Source organism: Drosophila suzukii, chromosome 3 (assembly GCF_043229965.1).
Source record: "Drosophila suzukii chromosome 3, CBGP_Dsuzu_IsoJpt1.0, whole genome shotgun sequence".
Lineage (NCBI taxonomy): Eukaryota > Metazoa > Arthropoda > Insecta > Diptera > Drosophilidae > Drosophila > Drosophila suzukii.
Genome location: NC_092082.1, coordinates 40,667,346 through 40,693,111, shown reverse-complemented (window position 1 = coordinate 40,693,111; position 25,766 = coordinate 40,667,346). Strand labels below are relative to the sequence as shown.

Genomic DNA, 25,766 nt, shown 5'->3' with positions numbered 1-25,766 from the left:
AAGACGAAAGAGTACAGTTTTTCTTAGAGCAGACAAGAGCCATTTTAAGGAGATTAAATAAAATAGAATAATATATGAAAAATACCTCGAGTAAATTTGGCACTGGGATCAAATTCCAAAACCACAAAGGCACAAAACACGAAAAAAATAAGAGCGCGAGATCACGTAATAATTTAAACGTAAGAGAGCACGAGAGAAAAAATCTTCTATCGATTGAGCGTTGCTTGTGGGACACTGACAACTTTACGCAGGAACAGTTACAATGTAAAGCAAGCAAGAGAGAGAGAGAGAGAGAGAGACAAGAGAATAGCACACCAAAAGTCTACCAGAAATTTGGCAGGTTCAGAGAGAGTTTAAGTTACAGTTGTAATATAGAGCGGGAGAGAGAGTGAGAATCGAAGAGTTTTAGCAAGTTTAGTGAGTATAAGAATTACACTAACAAAGCTAGTAGATTAAACAAATCTAATATAAATGTTAAAATAACTATAATCACAGGGAGATCTAGTAAAAAACACTAAACACACTAACCCAGCGGTTAGACTGAGCTTTGTTAATAAACAAACACAAAACACTCGCAAAAAATCACAGAATAGACAAAAAATTCAGAGCACAAGAGTAAACACAACCGTTCACAAGCGACGCTAAATCGAAATCCAAATGTACCAACAAACACCTATGCACGTCGCGTAAAAACCTCAAAGTACCACCGTGACTTCATCTATTTCAGCGATCAAACCGCCCGCCCCAACATTTTGGTCCAGTCGAAGCCGGATTTCAGAATCTTTGGTTTTTCCTCTCTGGGAATTTCCTTTGATTTTTCCCAGCAGGCTCCAGATAAGTTCCACTTACTATAATTTGCCGGTCATACAGCCAGTTTTTCAAACCCTATTTCGACTAATTTTCTGTATGATATGCTGTCTAAATCCAAAAGTGATTAATCCTAAACAACGGCACCGAATATTTGTGTTACCATTCCGTTATTTGTGCCCGACAATATTCCAGTTTCCTTTGCCCCTTATCCATCCGATAAAATTCTACAATTAGTTTACGTCATGGCAACATTAGTAAAATCCGCTTTCACCTGATTTATGGCCACAGCTGACTGTCTGATCCACTTTGAGGCCACTCCTACACCAACGTTATCCGCCTGTAAAATCCGACGCGATCACTTCAGTTCCTTGTGGCAAAATTTTCCGGTGTTAATATTGAGAATTGAGACCTTATCCTGGTTTATATGTGCTCGACAAAACTACCAAAGCTCACTCTCTCATTATGAGAGCAGTCCGTCCAAAATAAAGCCGAAATTCCTACGGGGCTTAAGCTTGATTCCTATTTGACGGAGCGCCATCGAACTCTTGAGGCCGTCGATAGCTTTCGATCTGCCAATTTCCTCCACGTCCAATCCAAAGACACAAACCGAGTGGCAAAATTTCCAAAAAATAAAATCCTTCAACACAAGGATAGTTCCGAAATCCAAAGGTTGCGATCTGTTTTCGAAGAAGAACCACCCCGTGCATATATGTCCACGCTGTTTCTTGCGTACCCTTCGTTCTTGGGACTTCATCTATTTCAGCGAGTTCAAAATTAAATAAACTTACTGTTGACTGAATCCGAAAACTTGACATTTTTTGGTATCAATTTGACATTATTTAATGGTAAAAACGATATGTGCCTAAAAAACACAAATTTACCATGCGCATATCAAATTGATCCTGGCTCGTTTTTTTTTCTGTGCAGGAGTTCTATTTAATATGTCTTAAACACCAAAGTTATAATTGTTTTGACATATTTTTTAAAATTTTGATTCCTAGGGCATTGATAAGATATAGTTGACCGACCCGGGTCGTTCCGACTTATACACTACCTGCAATGGAAATAAAACTTTTGGGGAGGTTTCATCCCGATAGCTTTAAAACTGAGAGACTAGTTTGCGTGCAAACTGACAGACGGACTTGGCTAGATCGACTTTTCTTGTGATGTTTTGAGGAATATATAATGTATATATATATATCCTTTATGGGGTCGGACACGTCTCCTTCACTGCATTGCAAACTTCTGACTGATGTCATTACACCCTCTGCAATGGTATACAAATTGTAGCTTCGTTGTTTTTGATCATATTCTCGTAAACTCTGGGGTATGTTCTTTGTCACGCATTTACAATTTCAAACACAATTGTCGTATATGATAAACAGTTTGTTAAGTAATTCTTTGCAAATGTTATAGAAATTCATTTTTAGGGTGGAAATTTATAAGCAAAAACTTGACTTTTGCCATTTTTATACACTTGCAGAGGGTATAATGATTTCAGTCAGAAGTTTTCAACGCAGTGACGTTTCCGACCCCATAAAGTATATACTCGTATATTCTTGATCAGCATGACTAGGCGAGTCGATCTAGCCACGTCCGCCTGTCCGTGCATTTCTACGCAAACTTGTCTCTCAGTTTTAGAACTATCGGGCTGAAACTTTCCCAAAAGTCTTATATCTTTTGCATGTAGTATATAAGTCGGAACGCCGGTCGGAAACGTCTCCGTCCTGTGCGTTGCAAACTTCTGACTGAAATCATAATACTCTCTGCAAGGGTATAAATATCAAATTTCAACATTTCAACGCACAAAAACAACAAAATACCAAATATTCAATGTGCAAAATGCAAACAATTGTCATAACTTGCAAACTGCAACACCTATTGTTAAAGGTATTTTTCTGTAAGACTTGAATTTCTTTGATTAACGCGATTAGACGGGGCATAAGACAGGACTCGGAACAGGACTATTAATAGCATGTTGACCCTTATAACGCATCCAGGTCCTGCAAAACAACAAATTCGGATAGGAGTCTTCGCCCTGGTGGAGTTTTAAGGGCAGTGTTCTCCCTTTTTGAGCGGATGCAGGTTTTCAACGTTGTCCAACATAGAAGGAACAATGAGGTGCGGCTTCCTTACAAAGTGCATGCAAACATGATTCGAAAACAAAGACATTCGACAGGCGTTAGGATACACCAAAAATAAAATTTTCTATAACATTTAAAAAAAAAATGAGCAAATAATATGAATACAAGGAGAAACGCTATAGTCAAGTGCCTCGACCATCAGATACCTGTTACTCTGTTTCAAATAAATTTAAGTTCCAGGGCGGCGCACACCACCGATGCCAGTGACACGGCACCTAGCGGGCGGTAGCGGTAATACTAAATAATACTAAAGCTGACGCAAAAACCAAGAGTTGTTGACCCATAAGTCCGGTCTTTTTAGACGAATTATATATAATAACTGTTATATATATAATTATAAATCTTATTAACAGTTTGGCCGGGTGGAAGGAATTCGTAGCGCACCACACAATAAAAATCGAAAATGACCTTGATTTTTGAACGACTTTGACGTGCTCTTTCGGTCTGGTCCTGCCTTTAGCACGAAATACGCTTGATTGGTCGGTTGTTTCAGGGTCGTAAGCATACATCCAAGTTTCATACCTCGTAATTATGCAGTTGAGCTTTTTCCTGATAGTTAGAAAGCATTGTTTCACACACATCAATGCTACGACTTTTTTGCAAGAAATTGAGTGCTTTCGGTCGAAAAATACCTTCTGGGTATTCCCAAAACTCAAGAGACCACGCCGGGGACCGCGATTCGAGTCTATTTAGGAGATAAAAGCTAAATCGTAGGAAGCGAGGACTATTATAAAGGGTATGAAATTGGTTTAGAAGAATAAATACAATTTTCTTAATTTTAAAATCAAGTTTGGCCCACAGTAGTATGTCTGTGGCCAAGAGCGCTATCAAGTTTAAATAGTAGACATCGGAAGGCTAACGCTGAATGAGTACTGCGTTGCATACAGTTCAACAATCACATTGCAACAATACGACTAACTTCAGCTACTATCAAAAACAAAGATTAAGTCAAGAAAACGACCAATATGACTGGGAATCCTGTTAACTTGCTGCAAAAATAGTTCAACAAGACCATCAATAAAATCATTTTGCATCCTTGGAATCATTGTCAATGAGAGATATTGGGAAGATTAAAGTCACCAAGCACAATTAGTTGGTCAGTTTCAGCAAGCAACAAGGAGATTGAATGTATGGCGAACAGGTGCAATAGATACACTATAAATTCAGAGCCAGGGGATATATACGAGCAGGTTAAAAAAATGTTACTTTTTGGGAAAAATAATTTTACGGAAATAAATTCAATACCTGATGATTCAGAAGTATCAACAAACTCAGAAGTTAAATTGGATTTGACTCCAATAAGAACGCCTCCACCACGACGGGTCTGACGATCCTTCCGATAAACAAAAAAGTTATTAGACAAAATCTCACTATCGTGTACGGATGGGTTAAGCCAGGTCTCAGTGAGTACAATAACATTGGCCTCAAAAATAGAACTATTTTTATAAAGCGTAGAGAGTTTACTAAGAAGCCCCCGAACATTTTGATAGTGAATTAGGAAATTTAGTTTTTTGCATTTAAATCAGAGCTGGGCGCCGACAAAGAACTCGTGGAAAGGGAGCTGTTTTTTTTATATACTCGTGGACAATTATATCAGCCGGCCAAAAATTGGGGCAAAGAAGTTTAGAAAACAGCCCATCCGGAACAAGTATTTTAAATGAAGAGTAATCTCTTATCTGTTTAAAATTAAATTTGGTGATGTCAATACCATTTTGATTGGGAAGGGAGAGGTTTGTGACAATATGATGCATCACGTCACTGTTAGTGCTGCATTCAACCTAGACACAAACATAGATTTCCGGTACCATGACAGTGAGTGGTACCGGAGAAGAGAGAGCAGGGCTATGGGTGTTCTTCCTAGGGATCATGCTAGTAAGTGGGACAGGAGGAGGTGCACGGGTATTAGCTAGAGGCAAGGTACGGCAGAGCCCCCGAAGTGGCAACAGTCGGTGAACGGTTAGTAGGGCTTAATAACTCAGGCGAAAGTACAGTCCCCGAATCTGGTAGCGATTGCCCCGTGGCGTCATTCCTTGATGACTCGATCCCATTGGGATCATCCTCATCACACGTCACATAGCCTGCAGTGGGGCTAAGAAGAGAGAGGTTGGTCGAGAGATCAGGAACATGTGAAGAGACATTAGGCAGTGTAAGACTACGATTTATATTTAATGATGATTGACTTAGAAGAATCCGACCTTTAAAGTTGGAGTCGCAGACATTAAATCGACTTAATAAGTCCGTAAATCCAGCACGTAATGCCTGGAACTCCAGCTCCGTTTGCCTCATAAATGCTCTGATGTCAATTTTGATATGTAGGCATGTAGGGCACGTCCAGTCCAGGTTAGCATTAGATCTAGTGCGATCAGCAATTTGGCAGCACTATGCCCAAAGTCTGCACATTTAGCGTGCGCATTGTTCTCACATAACCAGCAACTAACAGTTGGCTGCCGAGAAGTGATTTTGCCAACAAATTGGCAACCAACAACACAGCAGGCAGACATTGTTTACACGTTGAAGTATGTTAAATGTAGAATGTAGAAAAAGGAGAAAAAAGTAGGAAGCTTCAGATAAGTGCCAACAAACGCTGTGTGACCTAGCAAAACGCAGAGGAGAGATAAGAAAAAAAAGAGCGATAAGACCAATTCAGCAAAGACCCGTTAACTCGAAAGTGAGAGCCGGTGACTGAAGTTGCGAGAATGTAGCAGAGCGAACGTTGCGAGAGAGCGCCAAAACAACAATGTCGTTAATTATTATCCAATATAATCTGGGTATTCCCTAAACTGTTGAATTGCTGAATTGTTGAATTTTGATCAGCTGTTAATCAGCTGTTCCATACAAAGGCAACTGTCAGAAATTTCAGCAATTCAACAGCCTCGGGGCTGTTGAAAATTTTGTTGAATTGCTGAAAACCAGATTTGTCGCTGTTCTCGACTAAAAGTTAGAGGGTAACTCTGGTAAGCGTATAAAGTATGCAAAAAAAAAGGATACCTGTTACCCTCTTAACCAAGTAAAAAATAAGTATACATTTGATTATAGTTACAGAAACATCGACGTCTACATTTCTATCTATTTAGCATTTATACATTTATCTACTGGTTGTTACGCCCGATTTTAACATTTTTTTGCGTGCTGACTAAAATTGCCTTCGTGACCTTGGTCTTGACCTGATTAAAAAAGGGCACTCAAACATGAGTGTATGGTATCAATTTTATTTAAGTGTAAGGAAGTGTAGCGCATGTCTGTAAATTAGGCCGTTTTAAAACTGCAGGCGAACAATTTTTTTTTCAAAAATATCAAGAAAGGAAGCTAATTTGTATGTACAGAGCTTTCAGATTTTTAAAAACTAATTACAGAACGGTCTTTTTATTATTTTGACACTTATTATCCGATAGTTTTTATGGCAGCTATATGATAAAGTGCCATTTTCTTTTAAATTTGATTCCAAGTTCTGAAATACTGAAAGAATGATATTCCCAAGACTAGAAGTTAATATGTCAAAAAACTGCGAAATTATAATTTAATGACATATTTTTTTAAAGAATTTTCTTGATTATTCCTATACGATCTATAGTTATCTGATCCGGCTCGTTCCGACTTATATACTACCTGCAATAGTAAAAATACTTTTGGGAAGGTTTCATACCGATAGCTTTAAAACTGATAGTCCGTCGAAACGGACAGATGGTCGGACAGACGGACGTCAGATCGATTCGTCCAGTGATGCTGATCAAGAATATATATACTTTATGGGGTCGGAAACGTCTCCTTCACTGCGTTGCAAGCTTCTGAATGAAATCATTATACCCTCTGCAATGGTAAAAATTCAATAAATAATTACTTGGCAATGATCCCACTTTGAAACAAGTGAAATAAAATGCCTTGAAGTGGGAGCATTTGAGAAAAATATATTAGTCGGGAAAATATCTGGCCATTTGGCTGAAACACATCTTTTAGACTTGGAATCTTGGAAACGAAGTGCTTTGATTTTAAGGTGGTACTGTGCACCTTAAAAAACGGTGGTGGCCGTCTTGATATGGGACGTCCCAAGTATAAATATGAACAGAGAGATGGAGTTGTCGTAGGACAGGCGTCAGTGCTTGCTTAGCATCTAGATGCCGGTTCCACCATCTCTTTCTTCCTTACCAGCTTCAGCTTCAGGTCCTCGCCAGGGTCCGGAAAGAACTCCGTGTTATTGTCAGCGGTTGATTATGTAGTCCCCATACTACCGCTTTATTTATTTTCAACCTCGCCGTTTTCCTATGGCCAATCAGGTGGTGTGATTTCCTCAGTCCCGTACGATTTGCAACATTTTCGAAACTCCACGCTTACGCACGGCCGACCACACAGTGTAGTAGACAGCTTGGGCCATTTGTTGCCACTTCGGGGTTTCAGACCTGCGTTCACTAGACTGGATAACCTAGTGCATAGGAAGATTCGGGTTCGTGCACTTCTAGCATTGCTCGGTGCTAAGCTCATCGGATTGTCGTGGGATCTTCCTAGTCTTCTATATAACACGCACCGTACTACGCGAAAAAAAGTTTTAAGTGCACTAAGCGGTAGTCTAAAAGGCTCGAACAAAAATAATGGGTGTAAACGGACTCAAGGCACGCGGACGGACGTTGAAGGCACAAGCGAATCACGAAACATTAAGAGTTAGGGTGGCTCGATGTTATTGCCTCCCCTTTCTGTACCCTGCCTACCATGATAACTCTCGTGGAATTGTTGGCGGTTATCCCTTATTCAATGTTTATTCATTATTCACATTTTTACTTTATATAGCGGCGACATAGTAAGATCAATCACGATTCCGCGTTACAAATTTATTCAACTATTGTTGAACTATCAACTTCAATTAACAAAAGAAAATCAGAAACTACAATCATGATTTCAATACAACTTAAATTCTTTCATCTTCAAAAATCAAATTTAACTCAAAATATAACAAGGTTCAATCTGACCGAATAACCGTCCGTTTGATTTGGCACACACAATCATAATATCATTAATATATGGGACAAATGTCAGAAAATCAATATAGTGGTAACAATATTTCACGAACGCAAAACTCCGGCGTTGCAGGTTCGGTGGGCCCATCGAAGACGCTGTGCAAGGATGCTTTTAAGACAAGTTATCATATTAATTTCTGACAAGATAAGTTATGTGGAATGTACGAATGGTCATTGTCAGGACTTAAAGAAAATTACTACTAAATCAATACAAAGGTACGCTACACAAGCTAGTACCGAAAAATTACTCTACATAGATCGAAAGTTAAACTACACAAAATTTAGAGCCTGCGATAGCTCCCTACATACGAAGGGATCTGCGTCTTCGCATGCCAGACAGCAGGTCTGATCAATCGATGCTCTCCTCCAAATACATTCACCTATGGTGAGGCTTCTCCCATCGGCAAGCCGCACGTGGCGAATACGGGCGAAGTGCCGGGTCTGCCGCGCTACAAATCGCCTTCCGAGATACTGCTTACTGGAGTAGCCAGAGCTGAGAATTCCGTTGCCGCGCGTGGCGCGTGTTGGTGAGGCGATGTGGGTGTAGTAGCAAAAGTCACATCCGGTATCCGTTCACTTCCTTATTCAAGTACGACCACAGTTACGACCAGTGGTCCAAAACTGGCTGATGTACTGGTACCATGACCTTCCAAAATGTCGCTCTATGGCTTAGCCAGACCTGGGGCGGTGGACGACGCGCGTGGCGCGTGTTGGTGAGGTTATGCACTAGCCACACTGATCGTCCAGGTAGACTTCCTTCGATTAGGCCGCACGTGGCATGCGGTTGGTGGGATGCCGGGCCAGAGATTTACGCCGTTCGCGGCGTCCTGTACCCTCGGTCACCTTCCAGAATGTTCGCGCCTTTGCTGATCGCAGGGGGGCCTACCGTGACACGCGTCCGCAGGTGGCAACCCTGCCGTGGCATGTTGGTTTGAACGGACACCCAGATAAAATCTCGTCTTGGTCGACCGGTTGCGGAATTGGAAACGGCGCGATCACGCCGCGCTGGCGCTGATGTTGCCGGACGGCTTCGACAGAACCTCCTTTCTTTTCCAATACAAAACAAGGAAGAACGCTATAGTCGAGTACCTCGACTATCAGATACCCGTTACTCAGCTAAATGGAGATATGCAAGCAGCAAAGCGAGAAAAAATGCGCCACCTACCGGCGGTATACAGATTTAAGCGTTATGGGCGTTAGAGTGGGCGTGGCAAATTTTTTTTTGGATCAATCGATAGGTATCGACGAGACCAATACATTTCAGTTAAAATTTTTTATCTAGCTTAAAAATTGTGGGCGTCACAGGTTTTTGCGGTTTGTGGGCGTTAAAGTGGGCGTGGCAAACTTTTTTTTGAATCAATCGATAGGTATTGATGAGAACAATACATTTCAGTTAAAATTTTTATTCTAGCATCAAAACTGTAGGAGCCACAGTTTTGGGCGGTTTGTGGGCGTTGGAGTGGGCGTGGCACATTGCTGAAACAAACTTGCGCTGCGTAAAAAGCTCAGGAATCTGCACGCCAAATCTCAATAGCCTAGCTCCCATAGTTTCCGAGATCTCAGCGTTCATCCGGACGGACAGACAGACGGACAGACGGACAGACGGACAGACGGACATGGCTAGATCGACTCGGCTAGTGATCCTGATCAAGAATATATATACTTTGTGGGGTCGGAAACGCTTCCTTCTGCCTGTTACATACTTTCCGACGAATCTAGTATACCCTTTTACTCTACGAGTAACGGGTATAAAAATACATAGAAATACAAGCCACTTAATAGCCTGCCTATGCGGTAAAATTCGTGTATTCATATTTACCAGTAGTTGGGTGCAAAAATATAAATGATCCTCCTGATAGCATAGACTTGGCCGGTGCACACACACTTAGACGGAAACCTAACCGCGTGGGTTGTAATTTTGCGTTTGTATTCTAACTACAGCAGCAGCCTTGCGTCCGTTTTCATTCAAAGTTTTAAACGAAGTGAACGAGAACTCTTGATGCGAGAAGTTGGCTGTACGCCCCGGCGTTGCTAAGCACACCTAACGGGATCTTTCCAGATTCTGTTCTCCTTTCTGCCTTCACACTTTTTCAGTGCGCGCGAGAAAGAGAGGCTGTTATGCTGACAAACTATACGTGTAAGCGGGTCAGCTAGACGATACTCGCTGCTCTCTGCTATACTCTGCTTTTAGCTGTTAGACATATGCGAATTTACATGCAAAATGACTTTACTTTGATTTCTTTCAAAAGTTTCTACTTCCATTTACGACTGTCCCCCACACCACAGTTAACTCGGCACGAGACTGAACTCACAGAGGAGTTAACTGAAAGAAACCAAGGGTCAGTAAGCTCCATGATATGCACACTTTAGATTCTGATATCTTTCAAGTGGTATACTCTTAAGGAGTTATTTGCTTCGTTCGCTAACTCGTAATATGTCGGACTGATCTTATTCGTCAACGATGTCTTGATAAAGACAGGCGCAAGTTTGCTACTAAAATTTTCGCTGGATTACTCTGGGCGAAACTGCGAGCGAATACCGTGTCTCCAATGTGCAAAGTTATATCCCCTAGCATTTGCGGCATGTGATTCTGAAATCTTCTTTTTAGCTTGCTGGCGCGCTACTTGCAACATGTCAGGTGTTTTCAGTGCCACATCGTCAGTCGACAAATCCAGATCCCTAAGCAAATTGTAATCTTGTCCGTTGGCTACCATGTTCTGACCGAAACAGAGAAAATACGGGGAAAACCCTGTACTGCGGTGTACACTAGATCTTAAAGACGCGGTCAGCGCTGACATAAGCTCTAACTGCGGCTAGTATCGATCTATTTACTCGCTCACTTGCGTTATGCCTGACTCCGAATTTCGTTAGGAACGCTCTAAAATAACCTGACCCGTTGTCCGTGAGTATGGACTCTGGTGTGCCGAAGGTGTAGAACACGTGTTTCTCCAGAAATTCGCAAATCCTTTCGGACGTGAATTTTCGCAATGGCTGTAGGAAGTGAAACTTTGTACAGTGGTCAACTATTATCAAAAGTCCTATATTTCTTTTCTTGGACCGTGGGTATGGGCCAAGAAGATCCATATACAGTCTCTGAAATGGGCGGTCTGAAGTTGTGGGTCTCACCATGGGTGGTCTAAGAACTTTGTTTGGGCTCTTTGTTGATTTGCAAATGGAACACTGTGAAACGAAGCTGCGAATCTGCGTTACCATTCCTGGCCAGAATAGATGACGCCTGAGTTTCTCAATCATTTTGTTCATTCCAATGTGTGCAGCATCGGGGGAATTGTGCGCCCGTACTTAAACCTGGTGGACGAGGTTGATTGGAACCCAAAGTTTCCATGTTCCCTTATACACCAAATTATCCATTATTGACTGGTTGTCATGAATCCGTTTTCTCGGTTCGAGGTACTGCTCTGAATTAAACTCCTTTGAACTTAAGTCTATAATGGGTCCTCCGTCCGAAATGCCAGGCACTACTTCTTCTTCGCGACGCGACAGTGCATCGGCCACAGCATTTTTTGATCCACGGCAATGTTTGATCGTGAACAAGAACCCTTGCAAACGAATGGAACATCTAGCCAAGCGGCCGGAAAAGTCGTTTTGTCGCATTAGCCATTGAAGTGAAGCATGGTCAGTTATGACACAAAAATCTTGACCTTCAACGTAGGCTCTGAACTTATTGATCCCCTTAATGACTGCTTAGCACTCTAATTCGGTCAGCGAGTGATTTCGCTGTGCCTTAGACAGCTTTTCAGACATATACGCTATGGTTAGGTCGACTCCACCGTCACTTTCTTGAGATAATACACAGCCGAGTCCGTACAGGCTTGCATCGCAAAGCAGAATGAAAGGTTTCTTAAAATTTGGTGTCCTCAAGATTGAAGATGGGACTAATTTGGTTTTTAGATGGTTAAAAGCGTCCTCTGCCGCTTGAGTCCACTACAGAACTTTATTTTTCTTGAGCAGATCAGTTAGCGGAACGGCAATCGTGGCATAGTTATCCACAAAGCGCCTGTACCAACCTGCTAGACCAAGAAATCTGCGCAATTGTTTCACGGTTGTAGGTGCATGGAACTTTTCGATTGCACTTACTTTTTCCGGGTCAACTTTCAGCTCACCGTGACCGATGACAAAACCTAGGTACTCAATTTCAGTCATACAGAACTTTGATTTGGCAATGTTAATTGTCAGGTTCGCGTCACGAAGATAGCCTGCGATTTCTTCTAACAGCTTCATGTGCGACTCAAAATCGTCAGACAAAACCAAGAAGTCGTCCAAATAAACGAATACTCTCGTACGCAATTTCGCTGGAATAACGAAATCCATTAGTCTACACATAGTTTGAGCAGCGTTACATAGACCAAAAAGCATCACTTTATATTGATATAAGGGCCTGTTCGGTATTGTAAATGCCGTATACTGTCTGGACTTTTCCTCGAGCGGTATTTGCCAGAAAGCGTGTTTCATATCAAGGCCTGTGATATAGCGCGCGGGAGGCAATCGGCTAAGTATCCCGTCTATGTGTGGTAGCGGATAAGCGTCCTTTATAGTTAACTTATTCACTTCTCTAGAATCGAGACACAAGCGAACTTTCTGTCCTTTCCTCCCGAGAACACAGTTACTGCTCCATGGGCTTTTGGATTCTTCAATCACGCCTAACGCTAACATATTCTCTAACTCGGAAAACATAAGATTCTCCTTGGCCGGCGAGATTGGCCAATGACGCTGCATTACTGGTTTCGCGTCCGCTACATCAATAACATGTTCCATCAGATGTGTTCGACCTAGACCGTTCTTTTCATAAGATAGTAATTTATTTATGACTAAGTCTAGTCTTTCATTTTGCTGTGCTGACAGCATGTGAACTTTGGGCGACTCAACGGCTACATACTTTGCTATCCAGAATCTTACTGAGTTAAAAAAAATCACGCCAGAAATCTATTCCAAGATAAACATCTTGCTTAAGGTCTGGTATTACAAAAAACTGTACCGGTTTGGTAATCTCACGATAGGTAATTTCACACTCAAGTCTTCCGACAACTGAACACTCGTCATTGTTTGCTGTTCGAATCTTGCCAGAACACTTGCGCATTTTGTGATGCTGTCCCAATACTTTTGCTGCTGTACCACCGATGCAACTTATGGAAGCACCTGAGTCCAATAGAGCCACAAAGTGATGACCAGCTACGTTTATATCGGTATACAATCGGTTGTCTGAGTTCATAAAGAGTGCCGAGATCAGCTTTTGGCGACTTCCTTGAACTCTCTTCCAAAAACTTCGCATTCGCTTGGTTGAACGCTTGGTGTACGCCGGGGGGCAGCGGGGTACCGTGCTGGCGCTGGTGGAATGGCGCTGGTGGGAGGCGACGGCGGGAAAACGGTCGGCGTCGGCGGGCTGGTTCGCTGGGCTTCGCTGGCTTGCTGCTCGTGCGGTTTGCTGCTGGTGCTGATGAAGCTGTAGGGGAGAAACCACTCGAACGCGTATTTGCCCCTTAGTCGGAAATAAATGTGCACAAGAAGTTAACTGGGTAAAAGTAGGCGGGGGTACGACCGCGGTTTATTGTACTGAACTTCAGAAATCGAACTGACTTAGTCTAAGCTCCGCTCTGCGCTCCAAAGCGCAGCGGAGACTTCATGGCGGGAGCTAGGAACAGCGCAGGAGAGCGGGAGCGCGAGAGAGCGGGAGAGCGGGAGAGCGGTAGAGCGGTGCAGCTGGTGCAGCTGGATAGCGGGGCCAGTCCAGATTCGCCGGACAGTGGGCCTGAACACTTGGTTTTACGCATGCGAATGCAAAAACTGACGTTTTCGAAGAAGCTGCTTAACGTGCTGCTCTAATATGATATGGCTGTAGGTATTCGACCCTAGTCGATAAGGATTCGTCCGGTTGGTTGATTGACTTGTCTGGGACTAATTCTACAAATGATTCTGTTTGGGTACCACTATCGGATTTTACTGCCTCTGATGCGACGTGTGGTTCTTGACCGACGCATCCATAGTGTAGATTCCCGAAGGGTTACACTTTTTGCATTTGGGTTTGTACGTGTTCTTCGCTCCACATCCGTAACAAAAGATGGTTCGAGCTTCGAAACACTCATCAAAACGGTCCTAGCATATCGCAGTTCCAACACTTCAATTGCTTGCGTTGTATCGCTGCCACTTCAGCTGATTCGCTGTCTACAAAATTGTTCATGAGTTCTGACTTCTTCTATGAGCTGAGCTAACGTAACTATACGTAAATGCATAAGTTCGTACCGCAGAGATGGCTTTGAATGTCGTATGAGAAGCCTCACTAACGATTCTTCTGAGATCGAAGTACTCAAACGAGAAACGAGTCTTTCCACCTGAAATTGGTAATCCTCAAAAAACTCCTCCTCTTTTTCAGCTTGACGCTTGCTGTTTATAAACTCCCAAATGTCCATATCGTTGTCGCTCTCCTTGAACTTATTTCGGAACTCTCTACAAAACTCAATCCAATTAAATTGATGGCATGAACGATGGAACTTCCAGTACCAATCGCTGGCCTTCCCCACGAAAAATAAATGCAAATGGTCACACAAAAGCTGACGATCTACATTTAAATTTTGCTGAGCTAATGCTTGTACACGATACAGGAATTCTTCGGTCTGTAACCCGTCTTTGGATCCATCAAACTTGATGTGCCAGCTCTGAATGATGTTCGGAACTTTTTCCGGCTGCACTGCGGAACTTGACCTGCTGACGCGTTGAGCGTTTGGGTGAATGTCATGATAAACTGTTCCTGCAGAATGAGCTTCCCCTGATTGACCTTGCCTTTCATCCAACCTCCTACTTGGGGCTTGAGCAGAACTAGCAATCTGCATATTTGCTACCTGTGCACGAATGAAATCAGAAAGTTCTTGTCTGAGGTTCAGTTGTTGCGCCTGCATGGCTGTTTGTACCACTCTCTCTATTTCCTCTAAATTCTCTGCCCTAGAAGTATCTATTATCGAGTTTGTGTCCAGACTATATTCGTGGTGATTCGCTGGGTTATTGCGATTTGATCTCAGTGTCATTCCTGTTCGCGGTCCTGCGCCTCTGCGTTGACCTGTATTTCTTCCTCTTCTTCCACCTGTCATTCTTCTGTTCACATCATTGCTCGCGATACTGCCGTTAGCAGCGTTAGCTTCTCCTGTCCTTCTATCAGCAGCTGACAACTCTGCTGACAAGTTGTTGTTTGGCATCGACAACTGTTGTATAGTACACTCCCTGTTACACACCGGACATCCGTGAAAATCAAGTATATAATCCCTGATGCACTGTTGGAGGAATGTATGACCGCATGGGCATACAACAGCATCTATGCTGTTATATCGTTCGAGATCAATGGCTGCGTACAAATCGTACACGATGTAATCTCGCCGCCTATTGCGGCTGGTAGATCGAGATTGCTGTGACGCAATGACACCTTCTCTAAACCTAGTTTCTCGAGTTTGTTGTGTAAAACATTAACTGGATCGTGATTGATATTACTACCAGTTCCTGCTCGCTATATAAATTAAACTCTCCAATGTTCCTTGATTGCTTGCCAAAAAAAAATTAAATAACACTACCTAAAATTGTTTTGAATGCTTACTCCCCGAGTTACGTGTTCTGAACCGGTCAAAGATCGAAGTTCTTCCGATACTTTGCAATTCCATTGCTCAGACGATCGTGATTTAAGAGTAAGTTTAAAGAAATTCCATTGAAATGAGATCTCATGTAACCTGTTGGTTCTGGTCGACTATTCCGTAACAACTCGAAATACAATCGCAATTCCTAGAGACCTGGTTAACCGACATCCACATTCACAAATACTTTCTTATTCTTGTTAACCTCCAATTCTACATGTTTACATGGCCCCCTTGATCTGAGTGGTCGACCCGATCCGCAGATTCTAGAATCGTCGTCGCTATTCCGGCCTCAAGATACAAGTGATCATTGAATAAACCGAGAAGAGAAAACTAAACTCTAACAAAGACTTTATTGAGAACTGGTAAAGCAATACGTGAAGTTAAACCTCCTCCTAGTAGCCTGCGCTTAGAAATCAACTAAAATCTAGGCGGTTTCGGATTCTAGGGACGTAAATAACGATTGGTTTGCTCCACGTTCTGGGAGCCATTTTTTCTTTTTATGTAGTAGGTAGCTAGGGCCATTTGTTGCCCCTTCGGGCTTTCAGACCTGCGTTCACTAGACTACGGATAACCTATTGTATAGGAAGATTTGGGTTCGTGCACTTCTAGCATTGCTCGGTGCTAAGCTCGTCGGATTGTCGTGGGATTTTCCTAGTCTTCTATATAACACACACCGTACTACGCGAAAAAAAGTTTTAAGTGCACTAAGCGGTACTCTAAAAGGCTCGAACAAAAATAATGGGTGTAAACGGACTGAAGGCTCGATGATATTGCCTCCCCTTTCTGTACCCTGCCTACCGTGATAACTCATGTGGAATTGTTGGCGGTTATGCCTTATACAATGTTTATTCATTATTCACATTTTTACTTTATATAGCGGCGGCATAGTAAGATCAATCACGATTCAGCGTTACAATTTTATTCAACCATTGTTGAACTATCAACTTCAATTAACAAAAGAAAATCAGAAACTACAATCATGATTTCAATACAACTTAAATTCTTTCATCTTCAAAAATCAAATTTAACTCAAAATATAACAAGGTTCAATCTGACCGAATAACCGTCCGATTGATTTGGCACACACAATCATAATATCATTAATATATGGGACAAATGTCAGAAAATCAATATAGTGGTAACAATATTTCACTTACGCAAAACTCCGGCGTTGCAGGTTCGGTGGGCCCATCGAAGACGCTGTGCAAGGATGCTTTTAAGACAAGTTATCATATTAATTTCTGACAAGATAAGTTATGTGGAATGTACGAATGGTCATTGTCAGGACTTAAAGAAAATTACTACTAAATCAATACAAAGGTACGCTACACAAGCTAGTACCGAAAAATTACTCTACATAGATCGAAAGTTAAACTACACAAAATTTAGCGCCTGCGATAGCTCCCTACATACGAAGGGATCTGCGTCTTCGCATGCCAGACAGCAGGTCTGATCAATCGATGCTCTCCTCCAAATACATTCACCTATGGTGAGGCTTCTCCCATCGGCAAGCCGCACGTGGCGAATACGGGCGAAGTGCCGGGTCTGCCGCGCTACAAATCGCCTTCCGAGATACTGCTTACTGGAGTAGCCAGAGCTGAGAATTCCGTTGCCGCGCGTGGCGCGTGTTGGTGAGGCGATGTGGGTGTAGTAGCAAAAGTCACATCCGGTATCCGTTCACTTCCTTATTCAAGTACGACCACAGTTACGACCAGTGGTCCAAAACTGGCTGATGTACTGGTACCATGACCTTCCAAAATGTCGCTCTATGGCTTAGCCAGACCTGGGGCGGTGGACGACGCGCGTGGCGCGTGTTGGTGAGGTTATGCACTAGCCACACTGATCGTCCAGGTAGACTTCCTTCGATTAGGCCGCACGTGGCATGCGGTTGGTGGGATGCCGGGCCAGAGATTTACGCCGTTCGCGGCGTCCTGTACCCTCGGTCACCTTCCAGAATGTTCGCGCCTTTGCTGATCGCAGGGGGGCCTACCGTGACACGCGTCCGCAGGTGGCAACCCTGCCGTGGCATGTTGGTTTGAACGGACACCCAGATAAAATCTCGTCTTGGTCGACCGGTTGCGGAATTGGAAACGGCGCGATCACGCCGCGCTGGCGCTGATGTTGCCGGACGGCTTCGACAGAACCTCCTTTCTTTTCCAATACAAAACAAGGAAGAACGCTATAGTCGAGTACCTCGACTATCAGATACCCGTTACTCAGCTAAATGGAGATATGCAAGCAGCAAAGCGAGAAAAAATGCGCCACCTACCGGCGGTATACAGATTTAAGCGTTATGGGCGTTAGAGTGGGCGTGGCAAATTTTTTTTTGGATCAATCGATAGGTATCGACGAGACCAATACATTTCAGTTAAAATTTTTTATCTAGCTTAAAAATTGTGGGCGTCACAGGTTTTTGCGGTTTGTGGGCGTTAAAGTGGGCGTGGCAAACTTTTTTTTGAATCAATCGATAGGTATTGATGAGAACAATACATTTCAGTTAAAATTTTTATTCTAGCATCAAAACTGTAGGAGCCACAGTTTTGGGCGGTTTGTGGGCGTTGGAGTGGGCGTGGCACATTGCTGAAACAAACTTGCGCTGCGTAAAAAGCTCAGGAATCTGCACGCCAAATCTCAATAGCCTAGCTCCCATAGTTTCCGAGATCTCAGCGTTCATCCGGACGGACAGACAGACGGACAGACGGACAGACGGACAGACGGACATGGCTAGATCGACTCGGCTAGTGATCCTGATCAAGAATATATATACTTTGTGGGGTCGGAAACGCTTCCTTCTGCCTGTTACATACTTTCCGACGAATCTAGTATACCCTTTTACTCTACGAGTAACGGGTATAAAAATACATAGAAATACAAGCCACTTAATAGCCTGCCTATGCGGTAAAATTCGCGTATTCATATTTACCAGTAGTTGGGTGCAAAAATATAAATGATCCTCCTGATAGCATAGACTTGGCCGGTGCACACACACTTAGACGGAAACCTAACCGCGTGGGTTGTAATTTTGCGTTTGTATTCTAACTACAGCCGCAGCCTTGCGTCCGTTTTCATTCAAAGTTTTAAACGAAGTGAACGAGAACTCTTGATGCGAGAAGTTGGCTGTACGCCCCGGCGTTGCTAAGCACACCTAACGGGATCTTTCCAGATTCTGTTCTCCTTTCTGCCTTCACACTTTTTCAGTGCGCGCGAGAAAGAGAGGCTGTTATGCTGACAAACTATACGTGTAAGCGGGTCAGCTAGACGATACTCGCTGCTCTCTGCTATACTCTGCTTTTAGCTGTTAGACATATGCGAATTTACATGCAAAATGACTTTACTTTGATTTCTTTCAAAAGTTTCTACTTCCATTTACGACTGGCCCCCACACCACAGTTAACTCGGCACGAGACTGAACTCACAGAGGAGTTAACTGAAAGAAACCAAGGGTCAGTAAGCTCCATGATATGCATACTTTAGATTCTAATATCTTTTAAGTGGTATATTCTTAAGGAGTTATTTGCTTCGTTCGCTAACTCGTAATATGTCGGACTGATCTTATTCGTCAACGATGTCTTGATAAAGACAGGCGCAAGTTTGCTACTAAAATTTTCGCTGGATTACTCTGGGCGAAACTGCGAGCGAATACCGTGTCTCCAATGTGCAAAGTTATATACCCTAGCATTTGCGGCATGTGATTCTGAAATCTTTTTTTTAGCTTGCTGGCGCGCTACTTGCAACATGTCAGGTGTTTTCAGTGCCACATCGTCGGTCGACAAATCCAGATCCCTAAGCAATTCGTAATCTTGTCCGTTGGCTACCATGTTCTGACCGAAACAGAGAAAATACGGGGAAACCCCTGTACTGCGGTGTACACTAGATCTTAAAGACGCGCGTATCGCATCGATATTTAGATCCCAGTTAGTGTGGTCAGCGCCGACATAAGCACTAACTGCGGCTAGTATCGATCTATTTACTCGCTCACTTGCGTTAGCTTGTGGCGAATAAATTGCCGTGCAAATATGCCTGACTCCAAATTTCGTTAGGAACGCTTTAAAATAACCTGACCCGTTGTCCGTGAGTATGTGCCGAAGGTGTTTCTCCAGAAATTCGCAAATCCTTTCGGACGTGAATTTTCGCAATGGCTGTAAGAAGTGAAACTTTGTACAGTGGTCAACTATTATCAAAAGTCCTATATTTTCTTTTTTGGACCGTGGGTATGGGCCAAGAAGATCCATATACAGTGTCTGAAATGGGCGGTCTGAAGTTGTGGGTCTCCCCATGGGTGGTCTAAGAACTTCGTTTGGGCTCTAACGCCCATAACGCTTAAATCTGTCTTCCGCCGGTAGGTGTCGCATTTCAATATCGCTTTGCTGCTTGAATATCTCCATTTCCCTTTGGTTCCTTTAGCTGAGTAACGGGTATCTGATAGTCGAGGTACTCGAGGTACTCGATCAGCGTTCTTCCTTGTTACATTTGAAATCTATGCCTTTAAAAGTTTAGCATTTTCGGTCAAAGTGGTCCAGTCGGGAGCATCAATTACATTAATTGTGTCGCGCTGGTGGAAGACTCCCCTCAACTTTGGCCAGTGGTGGATCCAGAGCTTGGTTGTGGGGGGATATAAAAAAAAAAAAATGTAGAAATCAAAACTTTAAAATGAAATACTTATTACATATTAATTTTAACCCGAGTGGGGGGTATCTATCCCCCATATCCGACCCATGCATCCGCACATGACTTTGGTCCTTTACCACTGTCAGATTGTCTACGAGAAGCGTCCGGACATTTGCACTGTGGCCCCGCCAAAGTGAAAAATAAATGTATTCGGTGGGCTCAATCCATTATGCTTCGAGTCGGGACCGAAATGTTCATTAATTAAGGAGAGGATAAATTTAGGAGAACACTACTTAATAATATTGTAAAACTAAATGGCATAGGTAACGGACTCCATCTGTAGCACATTGCAAATTATTTCAGATATAAATCTTAAACAGTATTGTCTAGAGATTTTATTGCATGTTGTATTGAACCACTACTTGAAAAACGATGTATTGATTTGGTCCGACGAACATACAATCTACTGAGCTAGCTGGATGATTCTCTTTAGCTTAATGATAAAGTTGTCCTAATATTTTAAACTTAATTCGAAATGATTAATATTCAAAAAATTATATTCCTAAGAGTGGAAGATTATATGTCAAGAAATACGGAAGCTATGTTTAAAACATGGAAGAACGCTATAGTCGAGTACCTCGACTATCAGATACCCGTTACTCAGCTTAAGGGACCAAAGGGAGATGGAGATATGCGAGCAGCAAAGCGAAATTGGAAAGCGCCACCTACCCGCGATCTCAATATATGGTTATGTGTGGCGGTAGACAGATTTAGGCGTTATTGGCGTTAGACTTTTTTTTTGATCAATCGATAGGTATTGACGAGACTAATGCATTTAAGTTAAAATTTTTATTCTGTTAAAACTGTAGAAGCCACGGTTTTGAACGGTTTGTGGGAGTGATATTGGGTGTGGCACACTGACAAAACAAACTTTCGCTGCGCAAGAAGCTCAGGAATCTACATGCCAAGTATCAACTTTCTAGCTTTTGTAGTTTCCGAGATCTCAGCGTTCATACGGACGGACAGACAGACGGACTGACGGTCAGACGGACATGACTAGATCGACTCGGCTAGTGATCCTGATCAAAAATATATATAGTTTATGTGGTCGGAAACGATTCCTTCTACCTGTGACATACTTTCCGACGAATCTAGTAGCTAAAAAGATTGCCACGCCCACTCGAACGCCCACAAACCGACCAAACCTGTGCCGCCCACAATTTTCATGCTAGATACAACATTTTAACTAAAATGTATTGGTATCGTTAATACCTATCGACTGATTCAAAAAAAAGTTTGCCACGCCCACTCTATTTCAATCTCACTTTGCCGCTTGCATGTCTCCATTTCCCTTTGGTCCCATTAGCTGAGTAACGGGTATCTGATAGTCGAGGTACTCGACTAGAGCGTTCTTCCTTGTTTTTTATATTATTCTAACTATAATACTGAAATTAGAGCTGATTATTTATACCCGTATACTCGTATGTATATAAATAATTTAATATTATTTTCTGTGTTTTTAAATATATTAATTATAGCTGCCAGGGTATACAAACCTCGGCTTGCCGAAGCTAATTTCCTTTCTTGTTATAACATATAACCTAACGCTTGGAAATAACATTTTTAATTAGTTCTAAATGTCGAATTTAATTATATCAAAAGCGGACGACTATATCATATAGCTGCCATAGGAACGATCGGAAAATTTGTGGGAAAATAATATGAAATATTATCTTATACTATTGGGAATATCATTTTTTGTTTTTTTAATAATTTCAAATTAAATTGAATAATTATAACTGCAAGGGTATACAAACATCGGCTTGCCGAAGCTAACTTTCTTTCTTGTTTTAATTTTTTTTCTTCTTATCTGAACAGCAATTCGAAGTTTCTTGTCTAGATCTCCAGTGGCTTGGCTATTTGCAAGAATAAAAAGTAATAAAATCTTGGTGCGATTAAATATATTTATCTTGGATTTACTTATTAGTACTTGGTACACTTTTGGAAAACTCAGCAGTTTTTTTACTGGATCGAACGTTTGTACTTTTAAGTTATTTTAATTCCTTTATGCTTGTTTAGTTTCGACAAACCCTTTTTATAACAAATATCTTTTCGTCTATAAAACTCCAACCAAACTTACTCTGGTCAGACGGCTAACCTGGAAGTATTGTGGCTGCATGCGCTTCCCCACAAGCAAAATAAGATGCCTTCTTTATCAGGGCGGTTGTCGATCACGGCAAAGACTTGCTTGTTCAAGGCTATTGTAATGCATACTTTTTATTACAGCCACCATTTTTCGAATGTATAATACATCTATCACTTACACTGCACCCCGAACAGAGCAAGACTCCTCTTAGAATCATTAATTAATTTAGCAGGGCTTTCAAACCTGTTGAGATGAGACTGTGCCCATTGCTTTGCTTTAAGCTTGGTTCCCGAAGCACACCCTTAATTCCTGGTAAACACGACATTCTCCCAATCGTTCTGCAATCTATTCTAGCACTTCTTGGCAGGTTTCATTCTAAAATTCGAAAAGGATTTTTCATGAACTTCCATTTTGCTTTGCACAACTGAGCGTAACTCTTTCTTTCGATAAGCTTCCCCAGCATTCTCACATTTAGGTCTAGTTCAATCAGATAAATTTAAACTATCCCTATGCTTCTTGTGTGCAGTTTTCTACTTCCTTGACCTCGACCTCCACCCTTCTTGATCTCGATGGTCAGACATTGGCACAACCAGGAAGGCTTAAAATCTTCGAAAGACTTCTGCATGTTTAATAATATTTCTAAGCTAGCGAGAGCGTTTCGTGGCCCCGACTCCCGCTCTGAAATTTTTTAAATACCATATCTTTTTACCGCCAAATTTTAGTTTCCGTTGCTCAGCGCTCATACGGACAGTCAAACCGTTACTTGTAAAGTAAAAGGTTATATTAAATTCGGAGAAAGTGTGTTACAGAGTAAAGGAACCATTTTCAAACCCATTAAGTATAATTCAATATATTCTTGATCAGCATCACTAGACGAGTCGTTCTAACTATGTCCGTCTTTCCGACCGCCTGTCCGTTTCTACGCGAACTAGTGTCTCAGTTTTAAAGCAGGAAACCTTCCTTCATTGCAGGTATGCATCGTATAGCTCTCATAGGAATAATCGGGAAAATGTTAAAATTTTTTTTTTTATTGAAGCTCCGTTTTTTTTCCTAATTTAGGAATGTTATTATACTCGTCACTCGTAGAGTAAACGCGCATAATAGATTTTTCTGAAAGAATGCAATAGGTAGAAGGAAGCGTTTCCGACCCTGTAAAGTATACATATTCTTGATCAGGATCAATAGCCGAGTCGATCATGCTATGTCCGCCTGTCTGTCCGTCCGTTTGATTGCTGATGTCTCGGAAACTATAAGAGCTAGAGACTTTGTACGCGGTGTAAGTTTGATATGCAAATTGGCCACGTCCTCTTTAACGCCCATAACGCTAAAAATCTGTCTTACGCCCAAAATTTTAAAGAATGTTAATGGAATTTGGATTTGGTTATTAATACCTACAATCACATTTTTTTCTAGTTTAGAAAAAAAAACCGAGAAATGCCTTAAATTCAAAGGGTCACAGTTTCAAAATGGTACAAACACCACTGCAATGCGATACTCCTTTGCAAAGTTATGCAATCTAAATGAATTTTAGGCCGTTTCCATAAGTCCATAATGTATTATTGTTGGTTCGCCTGATTTTTCTGTTGCGGTTTTTGTCTTATTATACGATTGAGCTAAAAATCATTTGTTCTACAATTTTTTTAGTTTAGCCGGAAATAAGCTAGAAATGGCTAAAATTCAAAGGGTCACAGTTCCGATGTTTAATACATGTTTTACATGGCATTGGAAGTATACACTTAATACCTTACTAAAATTAGACCTTATTTTAAAAACACCCTCAGAACTTGCAAGGATTTTTGATTCTCAATTTTAGACATTCGAGTATTGCTATACATATTTCTGGACTAATAATTTATATTATCATCAAGAATGGTTTATTGTTTTTCAAAGTATTCTCCAGCAAGATTTATACACTTTAGCATGCGCTTAAACCAATTGTCGAAGCACTTTTTCCACTCCTTTTAATACACCACGCTTTTCTTGATGTGCGGGAATAAAAAGAAGTTATTGGGTGCCAAGTCAGGGCTGTACGGCGGGTGACCCATCAATTCGACATTTTGGTCGGTCAAAAAGGAGCTAGATTGAGCTGATGTGTGAAAGCTCGCATTGTCATGGCGCAGAATGATCCGTCTTCTCTTGTTCGTTTTTCGAATTTCTACGAAGACTTCAGGAAAAAAAGTTGAGGTGTACAACTTGGAATTGACCGTCCTACGTTGCTCACATGACGATCTTGCATTATCCTATTAATGTTCTCTGGCACAAGAACTGTTTTTGGACGACCTTCGCGACCTTCGTCTTCAAGCGAGCGTTGGCCACGATAGAATTCATTAAACCAGTTGTTACGGTGCTATAGGATGGTACATCATCACCATACAAAGATTTAACTTAATCGATGGGCTCTTATCGCGATAATCCACGTCAAAAGATGAGAGGACAGATGGACATGGCTAGATCGACTCAGCTAGTAATCCTGATCCAGAATATATATACTTTATGGGGTCGGAAACGCTTCCTTCTGCCTGTTACATACTTTTCGACGAATCTAGTATACCCTTTTACTCTACGAGTAACGGGTATAAAAAGTTGCCACGCCCAATCTAACGGCCATAAACCGCTTAGAACCGTCCGTATCAACATTGAGATCTTGGAAACTACAAAAGCTAGAGATTCTTCCGCAGCGCAAGTGCACTACGCATTGTATACAACATTTTGAAGAATTTTGTAATAGTGTAGATGGGACTTCGTTTTGATTACACAGGTCGACAAAAAAATTAAGTATTATGTCGACCTGTGTTTTCAATCAATTGGATTCACTAAGAAGGTTTCACCAAATATGGTGGTATGCCCGCTAGGTGGCGCCCTTTAATGTCGGAAAAATTTGCTTTGCTGTTTGCATATCTCCCTCACCCTTGCCCTTCCATTAGTTGAGTAACAGGTATGTGATAGTCCCCTTTCCATTTTTTTAAATTATGTATCAATATAATGTTTATTTAAAAAATATCATACATAGGAGAATTTTAAAAATATGCAGACACCTTTCGTTTAACTATGTATCGGTTTATTTAATTAGATTTATTTTACTCGTTATACATTTCAAACAAAATGCATCCATGAAATTTCCTATCGTAATACAATCGTTTAGTCAATACTTAAAGAAGATACTTTGTTTTTCAGGAAACTCAATCAGAATTCATTAAAGCAATCTTAAAAGGATCCTTTAAGGAGAGCTTTCTACAAATTGTTATTATTTGGCGAAAGGATGATAAGCACATAATGTACGAATGGGTCAGTATTGCTAAACAGAACGAAAACCTTTTAACAGAGAGTCTCATCAATTCAACAAAAACCGAAATTTCGTATACGGTAAAAAGACTTTTAAAATCTTCAGAAACTTTTAGCTATGAAGCTTTTGTGCAGGTAC

At 41.7% G+C, this 25,766-nt stretch overlaps 1 protein-coding gene across 10 annotated transcripts in view; it reads left to right on the top strand.

Moving 5' to 3' along the window:
* l(3)80Fg (dnaJ homolog subfamily C member 16 l(3)80Fg) overlaps positions 1–25,766 on the top strand; it is a 554,754-nt gene that overhangs the window by 385,217 nt on the left and 143,771 nt on the right. For all 10 annotated transcript variants that reach the window (XM_065868464.2, XM_036822415.3, XM_036822413.3 and 7 more), the window contains one exon: positions 25,520–25,762. In XM_065868464.2, coding sequence (XP_065724536.1) covers positions 25,520–25,762 — 243 coding nt within the window. The remainder of the gene's footprint in view (positions 1–25,519; positions 25,763–25,766) is intronic.